This window comes from Equus asinus, chromosome 21 (genome assembly GCF_041296235.1).
Source record: "Equus asinus isolate D_3611 breed Donkey chromosome 21, EquAss-T2T_v2, whole genome shotgun sequence".
Classification (NCBI taxonomy): domain Eukaryota; kingdom Metazoa; phylum Chordata; class Mammalia; order Perissodactyla; family Equidae; genus Equus; species Equus asinus.
In genome coordinates this window covers 42,018,110-42,040,075 of record NC_091810.1, presented here as the reverse complement: position 1 = coordinate 42,040,075, position 21,966 = coordinate 42,018,110, and the positions used below count along the sequence as shown (strand labels likewise).

Sequence of the window (21,966 nt, the reverse complement as noted above, 5' to 3'; positions counted from 1 at the left end):
ACTGAGTTTCAGTTAATAAAATGTATTGTTCCTCTTTCTTTTCAAAATAAAGGATTTATTACATACACGGAATGAAATCTGACCTTTTAACTTACTTAGAATTGTCCTGGAATTGTTGTTGTCCAAGCAGTCGCCTTCTTGAGGGCAGTATTAAAGGGCACAGATTCAGGTGACGCACTCACAGATCGCTAGTCTTGGGGCAGCACACAGCTCTGACCAAGGACTAAGCTGACAAGACCAAGGACCTGAGAGAATTGTCACCTAGCTGGACTCTGGCTTAGTGGCACAGCCAAGAGTTGCCCTCGTGCTGGGGAGGAGAATGTTCTAATTTCCCCCAAAGGATGCTATTTCCCTCCGACCACTGGTTACAACAGGTCTGTCCTGTGTGGAAGCCTGAGTTACCTGGCACCATGTTTTGATCTAGTCCAGTGCTATCTGGGCTCCCCTTTTAGACTGGCACCCTGCTAGGCTGATTAGCTCTGTGCATATATTAACATGTAACAGTGTTACTTTTATTTAAAGAATGTGTACACAAATCATACAAATTTATGTTGGTCTGTAACTTGCTTTTCTTTTCCCCTGCTTAATAATAAATTCTGAGATCTTTTCATATCAGCCTATGTAGATCCATCACATTCTTTTGTGAAAAATGCAAGATAGGGCCAGCTCCGTGGCTGAGTGGTTAAGTTCGCACGCTCTGCTTCGGCGGCCCAGGGTTTTGCTGGTTCAGATCCTGGGCGCGGACATGGCACCGCTCATCAGGCCATGCTGAGGCGGTATCCCATATAGCACAACTAGAAGGACATACAACTATGTGCTGGGAGGCTTTGGGGAGAAGAAAAAAAAAGATTGGCAACAGATGTTAGCTCAGGGCCAATCTTTAAAAAAAAAAGCAAGGTAGTGCATCCAATGGAAGTACTGAAATGCAGTACTTCCCGACTTTAGTGAGCACACGAATCACCTTGGGGATCTTGTTAGACGGCAGCTTCTGATTCAGTAGGTCCAGGGTGGCACCTGAGATTCTGCACACTCCCGGCTGATGCCCAAGCTGCTGGTGGGACCATACTTTGAGAAGCAAGGCAACAACGCAAGTGAGGGACCCACAGGTGAGCGACATTTCAGCTGTTATAAACAGCGCTGAAATAAACACCTTGAATATCCAAAAGAAGCAGGAGATAACAAGTTTTAGAGTCAGAAGACATAACGTTGAGCTCTGACCCTGACATTAACGGTGTGACCATGAGCGGTCACTTAACCTTTCAGAGCTACCAGTGCGTCCCTCCTCCCTGGCAATTCAAGAAGTGGTCACAAGGGCCTCCCCTCTTTTAGACCCTAGGGATGAGATAAACAGTCCCGTCCTGGAGCACTGTGAGAATGATGATACTATTCCTGGCTTGCCGAGCATTCGGGGAGGCGCAGTAGATGAGATAAGGATGGAAAAGGGCTTTGTCAGCCATACACTGGCCACAAAGGGGCACTTCTGTTCCAGTCGGAAGGCAGACTGGCTTTGCCAGGTGAGCAGCGGCTAGACAGAGTTTTCTTTAGCAAAAAGTGCTCTGTGGCATTAGTCTGCACTTTAAAAAAACAAACCAGACCCAGACATAAATCTTCCAAAGAAGCCAAAGTCAGACTGGGTGGAGGAAGAGGGCCCAGGAAAGGGCCCAGTCATTTGCAAACTGGTTTTGTTTTGGTGTGTGTGTGATTCCAGCAAGATGGGGTGGGGTGTGGGCATGCTCTGGCTGTGAGTTCCACCCTGGGCTGGAGGGCCCAGAGGGAGGAAGTCAAGGCCCTCAGCAGGCTCTGTCTCCCTGCCCCTGCCGAGTGAACTTCATTCCCTTCCCATCGCCAGGCAAACTGTGCCTCTGGCAGTCAGGGCTGAGGGCTCTGAGGGACTGAAGAGCTTAGCGACTCAGAAGTGGCCTCTCGAGCTGGTTAGACCAGGGTTTGAATCCAGACTCTGACACCTAATACCAAACGGATCCTGAGCAAGTGACTTGATTTTTTTGGCAGCCTCAGTTTCCCTACTTGTAATATGGGCATGATAATAAGAGCACTGAGCTCCCAGTGTTTTCGAGAAGATTAAAAAAGATAACTCACAGACATGATATGCTTAGCTCAGGACCTGGCACTAGCAAGCGGCCATTTACTACAGTTGTAGGATCCAGAGAGAGAATACCGATTAAATCACAATCATGGTCACACGCTGGACCGTGTGTGAGTCCAGTAAAGAATGGCTTTCCTGAGGTTGCTCTGCCCCTTCTGAGCTCCACCTTAGCCAGCGGGTGAGTGGAGAGTTGGGCTGAAGGTCTGCAGCGCTCACCTCATCTCAGAGCAGGGCTGGCTCGGGGGGGCCCTGGGCCTTCAAAATGCCATGGCCTTTTGCCACCCCTTTCGGGGAAGGCCTGCCCTCCCAGCACCCCTGCAACCCTCCTCCCTCTTCCTGCCAGAGTGGGCTTTCTCCCAGCACCCCACCCACGTGGTCCCAGGACCTCTGCAGCTGGGGCTGGGCGCTGGAGGGTGAGAACTCTCAACTCTCCAGGGAGCTGCAGAGAGAAGCAGCTCCTCTTCCTCTTGGGGCAGAGGCAAAGCAAATATTCTCTTTTTTATTTTGCTTCTCTTTCTTTCTGGCAGGGTGTGGACACTGGTATAAAATTACAAGGGAGAAGGCCCCGCCCTGGGGGAAAGATGCAGCTGGGGAGGACACAGATTCATTCTGCAAGTCCTGGTTCTCCATCTCTGTTCCCTTTGGAAAGCGGGCTTCTAAATCTGGAACTTTCAGTCTTCACTCTGATGTGCACTCATATCAGAATCACAATCACGACACTATCATGGTATTATCACAGCATCGTCATCGCCCTCATAGCAGTACCAGCTCTCTCGGCGACATGTACATGTTAAGTGCTGGACACACAGTTCTTCATTTATCGGAAACTCCTAGGAGGTATGCCCGTAGGTTTCAGGTAAGGAAGCAGTCAAGGACAGCCCCAGGTCCCTGCTCTCAGTCATGACTACTCCCTTGCTTAGTACCCGGTCTCTGTCACTCTGTGACCTTAGGCATATGACTACTCCGCTCAGCCTCAGTTTCCTTACCTACGAAACAGGGGTAATAACAACACCTCCTGGGGTGGTTGTGATGATTACATGAGAAAATGCCAGTACTCAAGAAACGGGAACTTCTATTAGTATTATTTCTATTATTATTACTGTTATGAATATCCTGACATGCTGCTTTAGCAGTGGACCCCAGGATGCCACCAAAGAACACGGGTTCACCTGGGACCCCTGTGATGGAACTGGGGTTCCTGAAGTGTGGACAAGGGTTTCCCATATAGGGGTGGGGGGTCCCAAGGTCAGGACCCTGGTGAGAGCATTATGGATCTCCAACGTATTAACTGGTTTATTTCAATATCAAGCATCTCTCTCTATACCTACATTGTCTAATATGAGCCACCAGTAGCCAAAGAAAGCTATTGGGCACTGAATTGGGTCTGAATAATATATTTAAAAATACTCTTGTGTTGAAATTATAGCTTTTTGGATTTATTAAGTAGAGTGACCAACTTAATCTGGTTTGCCAGAGACATTCCTGGTTTTATTACTGAAATGAAACGTCTGTATCCCAGGAAACTCCTAAGTCCTGGGCAAACCGGGACAGTTGGTCACCTTAATATTGGTTAAAATATCTTATTCTAATTAATTTCACCTGTTTCTTTTTGATTTTAAGTGACATGTAATAACTGTTAAGTGTTACTAGAAAATTAAAAATTATAATGTGGCTCTCGTTATATTTACATTGGCCAGTCCAGGCTCTATTAGTCTTAAACCCCTGACTATACTCTGTAAGGGGACAGAGATGACAGTTGGCCTCCTTCAGAAACTGACCACAGAAAATAGCAACTAAACTTTAGCATAAAACCAGCTCTGTGACCACACAAGCTGTGAGAGCGAGGGGACTGCAGCATGGCCATGACTTTCCCAGGTTGGAGGGGAGAGATGAGGGCATTCTTGGCGGAGGGAACTGCCTGAGCAAAGGCACAGAGGTGGGATCAGGGGAACGTTTGCACACTTGCTTGATGAGAAGACCCTCTTCCGATCCGACTCAGACGGGCTGATTCAGCAACTCATACAACTTCGAGAAGCAGGCTCACAGTGCTTCAACCTCGGCCCAGTGTTTATCTCCCAGTTCAGCCTGTCTCTTCCTTGTGGATGTCTGCGCATCTGCTGCTGCCTTGTCAGGTCCATGCTGACGTGGGGGGCTTGCTGCTCTGCTTATGTTTTCTTCGTCAGTTTATTCTGACCAGGATCTCTTGGGGCTTGTGGTGGATCAGTGTCAACATCTGTGGGGAAGAGACAGGGAGGGCAGCCATGGCTTCGTACAGAGACAGACTGGAGTCTGGGAAAATACAGTTAATTCCAGATGTTTCAGGGACTGGTTGTGAAGTTTGTTAATTTTGCCTGGTTTCTAGCTACATTTATTGAGCGCCTGTTGTGTGCCAGGCACTACACTAAGAGTTTTGCTTGTGTTATCTAATAACCCCAGGAGTGGAGTAGGTGCATTATCTCTATCACTTGGATGAGAAAACATGCTTGCAGAGGTTACTTGTTCAAGGTCACAAAGACAGAACAGCCAGAATTCACACCCGAAGCCTGTGCTTTTCACTTCTCTACACCCTCCCACTCTGGGCAGTTCTACGAAAAGATCAGAGAAGCCTAGGACAAAATTTAGGGTATTTGTTAAATAAAGGCGCCGTCAGGCAAAACTGTGGAATGTGTTGGCTAAAATGCTCCTGCAGAAATGCCTACCTTGAGTTGTTCGCCCTCATCTGTCATCAAATATCGATAAAGAGCCATCTGAAGACCTTGTCTGCTTCCTCTCATCTCAGAATGCACTGACCCCCATCCTCCACCGCGGCTGCTGAATCCCCTTCATCCCCACCATAAATCGCTCCCTCGAGAACGCGAAGGCTTCTCCCGACTGGATGGAGGGAATCACGGGACTCAGCCTAAGACAGGGATGTCTCAGCTCCCAGTGAAGTGGACTGGATATTTACATGCAGAATTTCTTTAGTTATTTGTGTCAAGATCTGGTGAAAACAGAAATATTTTATAAGAAAGGGGAACCTGAGCCCATTCGCAGCTGCTGATTGTGCTGAGTTGATCATTTAAGCTCCAGTCACACCTAGCAGGGAGGAGCTCCCCTTGGAGTGAGACACTGGCAGATAAATTTTGATGGATGACTTTGGGTGGAGGAAAGCTTGAGGAACCAGGAGCCTCGGGCATGGGGGAGGCAAAGGTCACCAACACTGCCTCTAGTGAATGTGCTGCTCAGACTGTGTGGACTAAGACAGGGCCCAGGCTGGGAACAGCATGGGGGCCCTTAGGCACAGTGTAGACTTCGGAGTTAGACCCAGGTTCAAGCCCGGCTTTGTCTAGTCCTTACCAGCCAACCTCCAGCAAATCTCTTCACTTAGTCACTAAGGAGGGGAATGATCCTTCAAATAGTTATTGCAGGGCCAGGTAAGACACTCTCTCCCCCAGGCTGTTTTCAGCATTTCTAGTGAGTGAGACAATCTGTCTGAACAAAGCATTTCATCATTGTATGCAAATGACCTGTTACAGAAAGTTAAAACCACAAATCTACTGGCTTCTCTTGGGCTAGAAGCCCTTGACCTCCATCCTGCCCAGCCCTTCTTCCCCCAGGAAGCCTGCCTGCCCTGACCCCCTTCCCCCAACCCTTGGCTAGGTGTCACTTCTTGGGCCCAGGGCACCCTGTGCTTTTCTTACAGATTGGATTCCAGTTCTGTTTGTGCTGTGTGCCCTGGGCAAGTCACTTAACCTCTCAGTTAATTCTTGTCAAACCAGGCCAATAGAAAAGGAACCGCTTAGCACAGCTCTTGGCACAGGGACAGAGCAGGTACTCAGGAGATGCTAGCTGCTACTCTTATAATTATTCAGCTGTTGACAGCAGAGGTCTGGCCAGGGTCTCCGCTGTTTCCCAGCAGCTAGTGCAGGACCTGGATGAGTATAGAACAGGGGCTCCATGCATGGTGTTGGTAGGCAGAATAATGGTCCACAAAGATGCTCACCTCCTCATTCCCAGAACCTGTGAACAATACCTTACAGGGCAAAGGGGAAGTAAGGTTACAGATGGGATCAAGATCGCTAACCAGCTGATTTAAAAATATCCCGGATTAACCAACTGGGTGCAACAAGGGTCCTTAAAAGAGTTAGAGGAAGATATGACTGGAGAACCAGAGAGATGACAGCGTGAGAAAGACTGCCTGCCCTTGCTGGCTTTGAAGATGGAGGAAGAGGCCACAGCCAAGGAATGCAGGAAGCTTCTAGAAGTTGGAAAAGGCAAGGACACACATTCTCCCCTGGAGCCTCTGGAAAGGACTGCATCCTGCCAACACCCGATTTTACTTGGGGAGACTCGTGGGGGGCATCTAAGCTCCAGAACGGCAAGATAATAAATTTGTGGTTTTCTTCAGGACAAAGTTTTGGTAATTTGTAGCAGCAGCATTAGGAAACTAATACACAGCCAGTTATTGTTCATTTCTAGTATTACTACGGAGCTGTCTGTCATCGTTGATTTGTATTTTTCTCTCCCATTAGTCTATGAACTCCTCAAGGCTAAGGAATAAATTTGTCTTATTTACCACTGGTTCACAGTCACTAAGAGGGCCTGGTACACAGTTGGCACTCAATAAACGCTATGAATAATATTATCATTCATATGAGTTTAATTAACACGAATAGTAAAACGTCCGTTTCCTTCACAGTCTCTTCCAGTGCCTAACAGACCCTATAGTAGATGAAGTGCCTCTCCCCGCTCACCCCTCCCCCATGGCCCACGCCGCCGTCCCCGCCCATTCTGTCCAGCTCCCGACCTCTGCAGTCCCCTCACTCTGGGACCGGGTGACCTTCCCGTCAGATAGCCCAGCTCCCTTTCTCCAGGCCGTGAGCACACAGCGCGGGGTCCCGGGACGCCTTGGAGGACGCGGGGCGCAGTGCCCGCCTCGGGCGGCAGGGGGCGAGCGTGGCTCGGGAACACCCGCCCGAGGGTTGGGACGGGGCGGGGCATCGGGGCGGATCGGCTCAGTGCGCAGGCGCGGGGCCAGACGCCTCGCGCGGCCAGGGGCAGGCGGCCGCAGAGCAGCACCGGCCGCGACTCCGGTAGCAGCGAGTTCGAGCCCCGCGCCCCCTCCGCTTCGGCTCTCGCTCCCCCGGCCCTTGGGTCTCCTGACGCCAGTCCCCGGCAGCTTGCTGCGCATTGCTCTCTCCCCGCCGCCAGGATGCCGGTAACCGAGAAGGACCTGGCGGAGGACGCGCCATGGAAGAAGATCCAGCAGAACACGTTCACGCGCTGGTGCAATGAGCACCTCAAGTGCGTGAACAAACGCATTGGGAACCTGCAGACCGACCTGAGCGATGGGCTGCGGCTCATCGCGCTGCTCGAGGTGCTCAGCCAGAAGCGCATGTACCGCAAGTACCACCAGCGGCCCACCTTCCGCCAGATGCAGCTGGAGAACGTGTCCGTGGCGCTCGAGTTCTTGGATCGTGAGAACATCAAGCTCGTGTCCATCGGTGAGTGCCCTGGCGGGGCCAGGCGTCGGCGGGGTACCATCACTTCCTCGCGCGTGCGCCCCCGCGGAAGACTGGGGCTCCCTGCTGCGCGCCCCCACCACGCCCAGCAGCCGCGGGCTGGGTGTGGATTCCGAGGCCAGGGGCGTCGTCCCCGAGGGAGTAGGGACATGGGAGAACCTAGGCCCCCTCCCTGGTGCCGTCCCCTGGGCTGGGACCTCGTGTAATAGCTCCATGCCGTGCGCCCCGGCGGTGCGTTTCTGGGGGGCTGTGGGTTGAGAGCTTGGGTTGGGACTACACGGGGACAGTTAGGGTTGTGGCATATCCGTGTACCTCGGGTGCCGCTGCGGGAGCTGAGGGGCTGGAAACTTGTGGTCCGCCGTCCCCGGGGGTGGGGCCCTAGTCAGGTTCTCCCTGGAGCGCTCGCGCCGCTGCGCCCAGGCTGGTGCGCTCGCTCGGCGGCCGCTGAACGGGCGTTGGCTCGGAGGCCAGGCGGGGAGACCTGGGGAGGGACCGCTCTCTGAGCCTGGGGCCTCCCCGCCCAGGTGGAGACGGACCGTGCACCCTCCCGCGTCGTCTCCGGAATGGGTGTGGGCCCCGAGGTGGGAAGGGGAGCCGCAGGGGTGTGTCCTTCTCGCTCCCTTTGCTCCCCGCTGAGTTCTGGCCGGCGCCGCGGGGCGAGCCGCCCTCGCCGCTGAAGTTGTGACTTAGAGATGATGGTGGGAATGGTAATTGCTGCCTTTAGGGAGCCCAAACTGGAGCGCGCTGTGTGCCACAGCCTTCGGAGTTTTCTCAGTCTTTACGCATCCCGCCAGTTGGGGTGTCGTTAGGCCCATTTTACAGACATGGGGGTCCAGAGGATTAATTGACCTACCTCAGGTCATAGACGAAGCGAGGGTCCAGCTGAGAATCGAAGGAAATGGGTGACAATTAAAGGAGACTTTGCCTTCCTTTCCCGGCCCTGGCCACACCAGGGCCTTCCTGAGAGGAGGGAGAGAGTTGGTGTTGGGTCCTCTCTCCTTGAGCTGGGGAAGGAGAATGAGGATGAGGTCCCTCCTGTGACCCGGGCTAGTGGAGGGCACCCAGAAGGGTCACAAGGCTGCTGCTGAGAGTGTCGACTGTCGTGGTAGGAGCAAGGGGTGTGTTGTGTGCTTGTGTGAGTGTGTATGTATGCAGAGAATGTGTGTACACACTGCACGTGTGTAGAGAGCATGCATGTGTGAAGAGAGTGTGTGGAGGAGCTGGCCCAGGCCTGGGTCTAGGGTCTCCTCCTGAGGAAACCGGGCCTTATTGTGACCCCTGAGACAGGAAGAAAGGGTGGTGGGTGTGGCTGCTGGGATTTTCTCTAGCCTAAAAGGGGTTCCCTCTGGGCTGAATCTCTTCCGTCCTCTCCCTCGCCTTCCCTCCACCTGTCCTGGCACAGAGGGCTGCTTCCTGGGCCCAGGCAGCTGCACTGCCCAGTCAGCCTCCCCATCAAGGGTGGCTTCTCTGCAGAGGGAAGCTGTGTGGCATGCTGTCGTCTTCTTTTGGGGGCCTATCTCCTGTAACTGGAGAAGGAGAACCTTAGAATTCTCCTGAAATTCTTTCCTTTTCAGAAACCAGCTTCCCCTCTGAGGAATCTCAAGGCCTGGTTGGGCTCAACTTGGATCCCTTCTCCTTTGTTTTAAAAATGTGTATTTATTTAATTAACTGAACAAAGAAACTTAAAGTAAACCAGGAGTATCCAAACATGACATGAAATCTCTTTAAAAAACAAAACAAACAAACAAAAAACCCAAACCACAGCCCCAGAAAATCTTGGACTGCCTGATTTACTGTTTACAGAGGCTGCAGCTGTGTCCAGCATGGCTTCCCATCTGTGCCCCGAACTTGGAGGTCTCATTCTAGACTTTATCTGGTCCCTAACATTTTTCTGCTAGACCCTCATGATTTTCATGCCTGAACCCACCCAGGCCATGGTGACTACCATTGTCCTGACGTTCCGGGGTTAGCCTCCCCTTCCCCACTTGTGGGCCTGTGGGCTGTTGGCAGCTTCTTGCTGTGGACCTCTTTCCACCACAAGTTACATTGTTTTATTTTATTTTCTCCTTTTAAATTATTTCCTGGATCGTATTCTGCAAAGTGGCATTCCTGGGTCAAAGGGTCTGACCACATTTATGACTCCTGTCATTGGCTGCCTAGTTGCACTCCAGAAAAATCTCACAGCAAACAGGTTTTCCAGTCTCTGGAGACTGATGGGCAACTTGCCAAGTGCCCAGACTCCCGTGGGGGTAATGCCTGAGGCCTCTTCCCTCTGCTCCTGGGGCTGTCCTGGGTGAGGGCCCTTCAGTCACATCCAGCTTGGACTTCAGTTCAAGTATTCCCTGCTTATGCTGTGTTTGCATTGTGCTGACAACGACACTAGCTCCAATTTGGGGGCACCCACTAGGTGTTAAGTGTGTTCCGTTGGTCACTCCATTGATCAACCACCTTGAATACTTGAGTTTCAGTTTCCTTGTGTATATAATGATCTACTTCAGCAAGTCACTGGGAGGCTTATGGGCTTGCTCCATTCCTGGCCAAATGCTTAGAAAATGGTTGCTATTATTACTGTGGTTGTTGTTAGTTTTATTATCTCTATTTAAAGATGGGGAAAGAGGAGTGAAGTAACTTGCAGAGGACATTGAGCTAGTAAATGATGACTGGAACCCAGGTCTGCTCAGTTGTTGAAATTGAGCCTTAACTGACCTGCCTTCCAGTGTCAGAAATGAGTAAAATACAGGTTCCCTCCCACACCCAGAAAGCCCTGTTACGCTAAGTTTTGCAAGTCTGGAATGTTGGGGTGACTGCTGGACACTCACACTTTGAGCCTCTGGCCTTGAACAAAGCAGGGATCTCAAGGCCGCAGGTGAGTGATGGGATTAATCCTCTGAACTGTGAGGAGGCTCCCAGGAGGCGAGTGTCATGAGGGAGGGGAGTGGAATCAGTTTTGTGTCAAGGTGAATTTGTTGGGGGAATGGCTGCCCTATCTCCACTGTGTTTGTTTGTTTTGGAGATTTCCTGCTACCCAGTGAATGGCATTTTACTCCATAATCCGGGAAGATATCTTTGAACGAATGCAGGGTTTTGTATACATTGGGTAACTCCCAACAATATGTGTTATGGGAATCATTAGCGTTGTGTACAGGCGCCCTGCTCTGAAACATGAGATGGTCAAAAGCTGCCAGAAGACTGTGGCTTTTCTGCCTGGAATTCACTAAAAGACTGCCCTGGCTGTTTATTCACATTTGTGAGTCGTTGTAAAGTGGGCACATCCTAGGCTCCATCCAAAAGTTGAAGATTTCCTTCAGTTTCTTGCTATATCCTAGGCAGTTCATAGTGAGGCTCAGCATATTTAATTTTAGTTGTCTGCCAGGAGCTGGCAGTTTTATTTACTTGTTTTTCCAAAAACCTTTCTGACACTGGGCAGCCCGGCCAACTTGGAGAAAAAGGGGTCTCTCAGCTCAAGAATGACAATCAAGGCTGCCTGGAAGTTTGGATGGTGTGTTTTGGTTTGATCCTTCACAAAAAGACATTCTTTCCTTTTCAGAGGATGCGGTCTGACCCTAATGTTTACTTAAGGTGCCTCTGCCAGGCCAGCGCCCCGGAGCAGGCGGAGTGCATGTTCCCGAGACCTTGGGTCACTGAGCAAAGTTTCTAGGGTGGTAGGTCACTGTGCCACTCAGCCCCTTTTCCTTCCTTTTGTCCCTCTCCTATCAAAATAAGGTACAAATAATCCTAAATTCTGCTCTTTCCTGAAGTACTTAGCAAATGCTAGTGTCTTTTAGGCAATGTGCAGTAGTTCAGACCCAGAGAATGCTTAAACAGTAACAAAGTAGCATACTTTTTCAAAATTAACAAGTTCTGGGCTGCTTGCAACAAAGTAACATTTTAGCACAGTGGCTCTTGTAGTGAAGAGCAAGGATTCTTGGTTCAAATCCCACTTGCCACTAAGTAGCTTCTAAGAAACTTCTGTGCCTTGATTTCCTTATCACTAAAATGGGGATAATAATTACCTCCTTACAAGGTTATAAAAGTTAAACAAGTTAATATTTTTTAAAGTGCTTGGAACGGTTTGTGGCACATAGTAAGTGCTGTGTGAGTGTTTGTTAAATAAATAAAGTACAATCCAGTAATATTCTCAACAGTCATGCTGGAGGGTTTGCACACTGAGAGGACATTTAGAATTGGCGCTGCACTGGGGAGACCGGCTTGGTTGCTTGATGTTGATTCTGTTCACTCTAATAGGGTTAGGGACTGCCTAGAGGGTGTCCTCTGCTTATGTTATGGCTGCCTCTGGGGCCCATTTACACCAACTTTGTTTCCAAGAGCTGGACGGGAGCTAGGGGTGGCTGGTCATTCCAACCTCCCACCCGGTTCAGGAATCTTTGGGCCAAATCACTTCCAGATGCCAGTTGGGCCTCTGTGGAACTCCTCCAGCAACAGCAGAGCCAGCGTGCCAGTCAGCAGCCACCTTCGTTCTTGGAGAGTCTGTGCTGAAGGGGGGCTTTGATTTGGAGCCAAATTATGGCCCCCACCCCCACCCCCAGGGTCCTGGTTCTGCGCTGCGAGGCGCGTGTCATGGGTGAGTTGAGAATGGCTGCTTTGCTCCTTGGGCAGCAGATGCTCAGGCTCAAAGCCTTTGGGCCCTGCCTGCAGCGGCTCCGTGGCCAGGGGTACCACATCACTCTGCTTTCCTTATAAATGGCCTCCGGGTCGGCACATACTAGGCTACTCTAGATACAGCCAAATGGTTCAGGGCATGGGCCTGAAGCTAGACTGCCAGGATTCTAATCCCCACTCTGCCTCCTAACAGCTGTGCAACTCTGGTCCACTGCCTTAACCTTTCTGAGTTTCAGTTTCCCCATCTATAAAAGGGAGGAGACTAATAGTTCCTATCTTAGAATTGCCGATAGCATTGCATTTGATTAAGTTGTTAGATTAGCAGAATGCTGGGCATTATCATTATTAATATTATTGTGCTTTTGAACCCAAGTCCAGGACTTTGTCTTGTCTTCCATCTATGCTCTGGCCAGTCCTACTTCTGTCATCTGATGTGTTAACTCTTCCCTTCCCTTTGGAACCTTGGGACCTCTGATGAAGATGCCTCCCAAGGTCCTTTCTTTCTTCCTTTCCTCATTCAACAACTGTATGAAAGACCAACTCTGATCCAGGCCCCATGCTAGGGCCGCAGGAATAATGAGGGTCATGTCCCCGGCTTACCTCACACGCTGCTCAGCTTGGAGGAGAGACAAGTAACCAGGGAGTGTCCTTTTCACACCTTCAGGCACACAGAAATGACCTGGGGATTTTGTTAAAAATGTAGGTCTGATTCAGCAGGTCAGGGTGAAGCCTGAGATTCTGCGCTTCCACCCAGCTCCCAGCTGCTGCTGTCTGCAGACCACGCTGTGAATAGTGAGGACTGAGATGACAAGCCCTCTGAGGAGGAGGAAGAACACTTTCCCTCAGGCTGGGGTGGGGAGTCTGGAGGGCTCCCTGGAGGAAGGGGCCATTAAGCTGAGACCTACAGCCTGACTAGAATTAGGCAGGTGAACGGACAGTTAGCCAAGTGAGCACGGGAGTAGAAGAGCGTGTCAGGTGGAAGTCAAAGGGGTGGTGGAGAGGTAGACAGGGTTGGTGCACACAAGGCCTTCTGAGGCTGGAGGCTGCCAACCGACCATCTTCCTTGAGTGAGCTTGGTGGGGGTGGGGGGTGGGCGGGTAGCTGAACCCAGCTGAAATGGATCATCTAATCTGGGGATCTCTCAACTGTTGCTCCAGTCATTCCTATCAGTAAAAATTTTTGAAAGTGCACCTTCCTCGTATATGTGTATTTATAAGCCATATACATATACCTCTGTTAGTCTGCGTATTAAATGTTAGTAAAACTTTGTTTCTTTTTAGATGACGAATCCGAATATAAGATCTGGCCTGCCTTGTGCTCTCATGTATTATCTGGTGTGCCTTTGGGGTGTGCCTGCCCTATTTGTAGGCTCCTGAGGATGTGTGTTTCTGCATTTCATTTTTCTTTTTTTCCGTATTCTTCTTCTTCTACATTTAGTTTTCATCTTTAGTTAGCCTCAGGGAAGGAGGTGGATCTGTGATTATAATCCCTTCCCCCAACAAGTTGAACCAAATGAGTAAATCCGATGGAATGAGCCATTTCAATCTAAACACGTGCTGTTTCCTGCTCTTGCAATGGTTAAAATTGCCCTTCATGACATTCTACTAGAAGCCATCTTGCGTTTACTGTTGTAAATCTAGTTGTTCGTTAAACTGCTTGATAATCCCCAGATTGGCTCAGGTTATCGTATAATGAACAATGATACTTTCTTCTGGGGCTTGGAGACTGGTCTTGTATGTTAAGGTGCCTCGCTCACTTTTCTTGGGAAATTGAGTCCATGTTCTAGAGAGAGAGCTTCTTGGGAAAGATGATTAGAAAACCAAATGGTTCTGTTTATGACTGGAGTAACAGAAGAGTAGGTGCGGGGAGGTATACGTGGTGTAAAGGATGGAACTACTGGGTATTTTAATCATACCCACTTAGTGTCATGAAAATTACTGGATTTTCCTGCAAGAAAAATGCTGAGCTATAGATGAAGTTGCTGCCTTTCTTCTAAGAGCCTTTTGGCCGTTGCCTTAAAGGTGTTTGGTAAGTTGTAGATAGTTGTCCTAACTCCTGCAAACTATTAAGTTATAAAAACAATTTGGGATTTTACTTACACCCGTTGTCTGGTCACAAAATTTACCAAAGAACATTTGCCTTCCCTGGTCTCCTTTCCAGCAGTCCCTGTGCAGTAGAAGGTCCCTGGTCAAGAGTTTCTTGTACCGTAAGCAGAGAAGCAGTTTGGTTTTTCACTTAGTTGAGGCTGGCTGTAAGGCTGGATTACTTTGACAGACCGTCTGACTTCCTCCCTTCGTCCATCGTCAAAAGCTGGCACAGGTAGACAGCCTGGCAAGGAGGACACTTGTCCTCCTCCTGCATGTTCCTTGGCTTTTCCTGGTCCCCGGAGTGCACACTGATGATGCCATTTGTGCACTGAGTGTCGAGGTTTGCATATGCATTCTCTAACATAATATCTAGCATTTTCGCATGTCGAGGTTTGCATATGCATTCTCTAACGTAATATCTAGCATTTTCACATGCCAACTGTCTAAGCATTGTCCTGAGTGCCTCACCTTTATTACTTCTAATTCTCATTATGAACCCTGCAGAGTGAGTGGCCTTATATCTATTTCATTTTACAGATGAGAAAACTGAGGCTCAAATCTGCCTCACTTCACGTGCCAGGCATGATGCTTGCCTACATCAAGCTGTGAAGTTTTTGTTAAAAATTATATTATTGAGGTCATATTGGTTTATAATGTCAAGTTTTTTTTTTTTTTTTAAAGTTGGGTCCCACACTTGTAAAGTAAAATAGAGACATTGCACTGAGAGACTTTCTACTGCTTTAGTTCTGTTTATTTTAATTTCGCTTGAAACTTTACTCATTTGCCCTTGATTAATGTGAAAGGGAAATTTCCTTCTACAAACTGGAACTTTTTTGGGCCCATCTGCCTTATGTTTTCCAGCACCGTAGAGCCTTAGTGGGGCCTTCCCTCCAGTTCTGGAGACACCCCTCTAGGTCTCTCCCTGCCTTCGTTTGGTTCCCGGGGCAGTGATTTCGCTGCAGGTCTGGACAGTAGGGACCAGCTGAAGGTGGCTTCGGGGAGCCAGAGGTGAGGAGGAGGTGCCCCTGGAGCTCCTCCTGGCTGCAGTCCTGTGGGGCTTGCAGTACACACTTGGGGTGTGTGCGTGCGGGGGGTTTGTTGAGATCCAGCTACACCAGCAGATCCTTGGTGACCGTTGCCATTGGCACAGCTGTGCTCTGTCAGAAGTGACCTCACCCCACATCCTTTCCTTCTGCCACCTTTAAACATTAAGCGGCAGGAGGGTGTGTTGGGTTGTGTTTGCCGGTGAGCAGAACCTTTCTTTCCCGCCTGGCACTCGGCCTTTATCAGTCGGGCGGCCTTGGCAGAAGCGGCCGCCTGCTTCCAATCCAAGCCAGCGGCTCCCCGGCTCATCTTCAAGGAGCTTTGTGGGCAGGCCCCTTGCTGGGCACCACAGCATGGAGCTGTGTGCTCCCACAGCTGAACTTGTGTCCCTGAGGGCTGCTGCAGCAGCACTGCTGAGAGACAAAGCTGGTTTGGCTGGCCCACTCCTTGCTGGGCCTCCCCAGAAATCGCAGGGCTGGCTTGTTGAAAGGTCTGGGCGTTAACACAACACTCCTGTTCTCCCTGTATGAAGGCCCTTTATGCTGGCATGAATTCCTTTTCTCATGGAGATCTGAAAGCTCTTTTGACTAAATGGGTCACCTTTCTGGGTATTTTCATAAGGCTGGTCAGCCTTTGCCATGCCAGACAACTTTTCTGGAATTTCCGTTCAGATATAAAGGCAACCAAAGAGGTTGGAGTTATTTGGAACACAGTGTGGAATTTTGGCTTTCGAGCTATAGGGAAATGGGTGGGGATTTGCGGCAGGGACTATGTAAATTTGCTGCGGCCCATAAATTCAGATTTTAAGATTAAAAAAGGCAGGCAGCAGTCAGCTTTCCTTGGACAAACAGGAATGGTGTTACTTTGGGCCTCGTGCTGCTTGTGACTGAGGGGCCTCCCGCGGAGGCTGGGGTGTGAAAGGAGTCTCCCCGCGTACAGTCTGAGTCCTCCATCTCCCCTGCTCCCCTCAAGAAAATAATCAAGTTCCTATCATGCTGGTACTACAGGGCTTGTGTGAATCGCCTGGTTCCCTGTATCTCCCTGAAGTGGTTTATCAGATATTCCAGGGAAACAAGAATTATTTGGCATTCTGCAGCCTGTTGGAAGCCCGGGGCGGGGGTGGGGGGCTGGTGCTTCCTGCTCAAGAACAAAGCGATCGTTCCCTTGGTGGGGTAGACTACGCCAGAGCTGGGGGACCACACGCTGCTCCACAGGGGACCTCAGGTGCTGAGACCTTTGGGCTCAGACCCTAAAAGGCCTTTGTGAGCTGGTGGTTCTGTTAATTGAGCAGAGTTCTGGGTTCTGTTTATAAGATTCCTTGTCAGAATAGGCAGAGGCTGGAAGACCAAGGATGTGCTGCTGGTGGAACAGGGGGCCGCTCAGTGGAGCTTCTAGCCCTCCAGGGGCAGAAGCCAGAAAGTATTCTAAGAGGAGGAGCCTTGGTGGATCTTGGCTTGCAAGTACCTGGGCAGTGGCTTGTTGCATTCCTCATCTCCACTGAAGGAGGCAGGCTGGCACCTGGGGAATGCCTTTCCTGTCTGGGAGTCCTTTACAGGAAATGATCTAGGTGTCACCTTACCCTTCCTGCTGGCCCTGTGTCTCTTACCATAATTGCCTCTCCTGTCTCTTTTTCTTGGCACTCTTGTTCGGCATCTATGGGGAGTCGAACCTGAGGTTGGAGGGCGTGAGGCCTTGAAGTCCTGGACGTCCACAGTGCCCCCTGCCCCCGGCCCATGCCATTCCATTTCATAGCTTACTGAGCTGTACTGGTCTCCTGACTTGCCAGTCTTGCTCTCCCACTGGATTGTAACTGCTCCAGGGGCAGGCTCTGTATCTCTTGTTTACCTCTCTGGCTCTGAGCTTGGCACTTTGCAGGAATATAATGAATAATTTATTGAATAAACAGCCTCTAGTATAGATGGATTGAATAATAAGTCTGGTACATTGACATTTTTGCAATAAATTTGCTTTCAGAAAATGCAAAATAGTGTTTCTTTGCAGTCTGCAGTGAAATGAGAAATGTATGTATTGGACAACTGGGTCTGGGGTCTCAGTGGAACACCTTGTTTTTGGGGAAAGTGAGGCTGAACTGAAAGAACTCAGCACTTAGTCATTCTCTAAACATTGATAATTTGCTCCAACTGTTAGAGAACAAGGCCTTTTCCAAGTTGCCATTTGACGCTTCTATAGGAAGCCACTGAGAGTCACTATAATCATAGTAATAGTTTCATTAATAATAGTGAATATATATTGAGCACCTACCAGTACTAGGCATTGTGATAAATGCTTTTCAATAATAGCTAAATGAAACCTCATCACAACGCTGAGATGTAGCTATTGTTCTCATCCCCATCATCCAGACAGGGAAACTGAGGCCCACCCAGTTTAGGCAGTATATGACCACTGTGACTCCAACCCTTGCCTGAGACTTTAATCCCCAAAGGAAAGGCATCAGCTCAGCATGTCTTTGAAATTCACTTCTAATAAGTTTTTTTTTACATTAAAAAGTTGCATTTGTAGTTCTTTGTGAAAAAGAATTGCAAGAACATAGAGAAATACAAAGAAAAAGCACATCATGTGTGAAGAATCTTAAATGTTTTTCTGCTTTTAGGGAGTTTTACAGTTGCCTTTTGATCACAATGGGGAAGGAGACGCGTTTTCTCTGGAAAAAAGAGGCTGTGGACTGGAAGCATTTTGTGAAATCATTTTGGTCTTATGGATGATTGTGACAAGATTCATCCTAGAGTTATTGCCAAGCTGTGGCTAGCTTTAAAATTGGAAGCCTTAGTTGAGGCTCATTATGGTTTGCAAGTTGCCCTTGGTCTAGAAATACGTTTTGGTCAACCACGGAGTGGGGGTGTTCCAGCTACTTTGTCTCTTAAAAGTTTTTAGGACCAGCTTTTACTGGGACTGCCAAGGTCTCTTGATAATAGGTATTATCGGGACTGGCCTGGTGGTGCAGCAGGTAAGTTTGCACATTCTGCTTTGGTGGCCTGGGGTTCGCTGGTTCGGATCCCAGGTGCGGACATGGTACCGCTGGGCACGCCATGCTGTGGTAGGCGTCCCACATATAAAGTAGAGGAAGATGGGTACGGATGTTAGCTCAGGGCCAGTCTTCCTCAGCAAAAAGAGGACTATTGGCAGCAGATGTTAGCTCAGGGCTAATCTTCCTCAAAAAAGAAAAAAATAATAATAGGTATTATCTTCAGTAACTATTGTGATCTTGTCTCATGGTTAGCCCAGCATAGAAATTCACTTACCTTTTAGTTGCTCAGCTCCATTAGCAGTTGAAATATGTCTCAAATATGCCCCTAACAGAATGTAGCTGGGCAGCTTGGTTGCCTGCCTGGGAACTTCTGGAAGTCTGAAAATTATATGCAGCCCTAAGATCTTCATGGTATTGGTTTTTTGGAGACATCATTTTCTCAACTGCCCTCAAAACACCAGGCCCTTGGAATCATCCTGACATGGCCTGTTTGAGGCAAAAGAAATGGGATGGAAACCACTTCCTGAGTGTGCTTGAGTATGGGTCAGGGCCGGCCTCATGGCCCAGTTGTTAAGTTTGCGCCCTTGCTTCAGCAGCCCAGGGTTTCGTTGGTTTGGATCCTGGGCGCCAACCTAGCACTGCTCTTCAAGCCATGCTGAGGCGGCATCCGACATAGCAGAACCAGAAGGACCTACAACTGGAATATACAATGATGCACGGGGGGACTTTGGGGAGAAGAAGAAAAGAGAAGGATTGGCAACTGATGTTAGCTCAGAGCCAATCTTTAAAAAAAAAAAAAAAAAAAAAAGAGTGTGGGTCAGTTAGACCCTGCTACTTATTGGCTGGAAGACTTGGGGCAAATTTCTTACTCTCTCCGAGGTTCAGTGTCTCAGGCTGTAGTACTCTGCTCTGGGTGTTGTTGAAGATTAAGTGATACAATTCTTGTAAAGCACTTGGCCCAGTCCTTGGCAGACAGTAAATGCCCCATGAATGGTGGTCATCGCATTCCTCCTCCCCTTCTTCCTCCTCCCCCTGCCCCTCCCCCTCCTTCTCCTCCTTCCTCCGAATTCCTGGAGGAAGAAGTTACCTGATTATTTTGCAAAGGGAGAGGTGGTGGGAATATACCCTGCAATTGGTCAGAGATACCTCATCCCTAATGGGCTGTTTTTAGAAGGGGTGACCTGGGTTTTTGAGTAGCTGTTGGGTAGGAACCATGGGCCAGATGCATTTCCTGGTCTTCCAGCCAAGCTTCCTTTAAGGATAGAAAACAGGTGCCAACTATTCTTGACATCTTCCCCTACTTTCCCTTTTGTCCTGTTTGACTAATGGCTCTATTTTTTTTTAACTAGCTCCTTTGCCCTTCCTTTCTTTCTTTAATCCTTCCTCTTTGTCTCTTAGAAGGTCCTTTGCTCCCATTTCTTTCTTTCCTGGTTTTGCTCTTGTGGAAGCAGCTGTAACGCCATCCAGGTGGTGTGCTTGCTCGTGGGTCTGAGTCTTAGCTCGAGAGCTGGCTGACCCAGCAAGCTGTTTCACCACTACAAGCCTGTGGTCCATGTGCAAAATGTGATAATAAAATGCTCTGCCTTACTGAGTTCTACGGTATAAAGGGAACGTATATCTAAAGCCCTTAGCTTTGCGCCTGGTCATAGAAAGTGCTCAGTAGACAGCTGCTGCTGTTGTGGTATTGGCATCAGCATTATCACTGTGATGCCCCACACCTCCCACTTACCCTTTCCAGGGCTTAATGGAGGAGGATGAAGAGGGAGCAGGCATGCTGGAGGTGAGGCTGTGCTGACTGCCTTGTGTACTTTCAATCTGGAACAAAGGGGAGTCTACTAGCTGCTGCCACCCACTCCTTGAGCCTGGCTTGGCCTTGCCTTGGTCCTGGGCACTGCTTTCTCTCCCTTCTAGTTCTGGCTGTTTGACATCTGGGATCATGGTGGGGCTGCCTGTACCATCTGCCAGAATTTTTGTTGCCCTGGGTGTGGTCTTAAACCCAGCACTGTCCAACCTCATGTCATGGAGCTGGTGACATTTTTAGAGTAGTGCTTGGAAACTAGACTGCTGGAGTCACACCTATACAAACAGCATCAAGGTTGCTGGGCTGGGGTGACTGGAGGAGGCTGGCAACAGTAAATTCTGTGGCTCCTGAGACCAGAAGGAATGGGGGAGGTTGGGAGGGGGCATCATTCTCAGTTCTTTTTCAGGAGTATGCTACTCTTAGCCCTGCCAGGCTGAAGGGATCTGTGTCTTTTTTAAAGATTTAAAAAATTTTCCTTCTCCCCAAAGTCCCCCAGTACATAGTTGTATATTTTAGTTGTTGGTCCTTCTAGTTGTGGCATGTGGGATGCCGCCTCAGCATGGCCTAACCAACGGGGCCATATCGGTGCCCGGGATTCGAACCAGTGAAACCTTGGGCCACTGAAGCGGAGTGTGCAAACTTAACCACTTGGCCACGGGGCCGGCCCCAGGATCTGTGTTCTGTGTGACCACCTGCTTCCCTGAGTTGTCCTTTGAATACAAGCTGCCTGCTGTTTCCTTGGTTGGGCCGGATTTCTAATACTGCAGCCTTTTAGGGAGTGTCATTTTTAGGTCATTTCTCAGGAGGGCAGGGAACACCCAACACCTTTCCCAAAGGTAGAATTTGTGGAGGTTTTACTTGAGTGAGTGAGTGACTAACACAGATCTTCACATTTTAACGAGGGGAAAAAATTAGTCAACCTGGGTACTGTTTCCATGTGACAGGGCAAAAATTTAAAAACTTGCACAGTGGCTTTTGTTTCACCAGCTATTAAAGTTGACCATCGCTTAGATGTTATCAGTAAGATCAGCAGGTGTTAACCCGCTCTTCTTCCGGAGACCGGTTTCTGGTCCTGGGAAAGGCCTGGAGCAAGCTGGATTTGGCAAGATTTCGGGTCCCAGGCAGATGGCAGGACGCAGACACTGGATCTCAGTCCTGGGCCTGCTTCTGCCATTGCGGGCCGTGGAGAGGCCCTACCTCTCTCTCTTGGCCTGTTTTCCCATCTGTAAAATGGGTGAACTGGACTAGGTCTGTGTTTCCCAAACTTCGGTCATTTGTAAAGGAACCACCTTTATTATTTTTACCATATCCCCTGGCTGTCTCTATTTCATTTTTACTTAACTTTTTTTTTCCCACTGCAGTTGACTCACTTTTAAAACAAATGTATTTGAAAAGAAGACTTTTTGTCACTATCATAATGGAAAAGCAATGTCACTAGGTTAATCGAAGGTAACCATAAATAAACCCAAAACAGTGTGATTAAATTCCAGCTAGCGCTGTTGCCTGTTCTCAGCGGGAGGCCTACTCTTTTGGTTAAAAAGGAAAATTAACCAGAGAGAGGTGTTCAAAGTAACCTGGCACCACACTGAGTCTTTCTCCCTGACCTACTCAGAAGGATTGAGGAAGAATTGGAAAGAGAATAATGTTCTCTGTGTGATGTGAAGGGACTGATAGTGTCGTCAATAGCTGAGGGTAGTGATGTATGGACGCTTTGTTCAACAAATACTTGGGGAGCCTTTACCGCGGGCCAGGAGCTGTGCCAGGAGCTGTGCTAGTGGCCAGGAGGGTCAGGGGATTGGAACTTGGTCACTGACCTTGGGGTA

At 49.2% G+C, this 21,966-nt stretch overlaps 1 protein-coding gene across 7 annotated transcripts in view; it reads left to right on the top strand.

The window, feature by feature from the left end:
* The first annotated feature begins 7,044 nt into the window (after window positions 1-7,044).
* Window positions 7,045-21,966, top strand: part of FLNB (filamin B) — a 132,888-nt gene continuing 117,966 nt past the window's right edge. For 6 of the 7 annotated variants that reach the window (XM_070493639.1, XM_070493636.1, XM_070493635.1 and 3 more), the window contains exon 1: window positions 7,143-7,587. In XM_070493639.1, the coding sequence (XP_070349740.1) occupies window positions 7,296-7,587 (292 nt within the window). In that variant the 5' untranslated portion in view covers window positions 7,143-7,295. Of the gene's footprint in view, window positions 7,588-21,966 lie in introns of all 7 variants that reach the window. The other variant, XM_070493637.1, reaches the window with a different exon arrangement.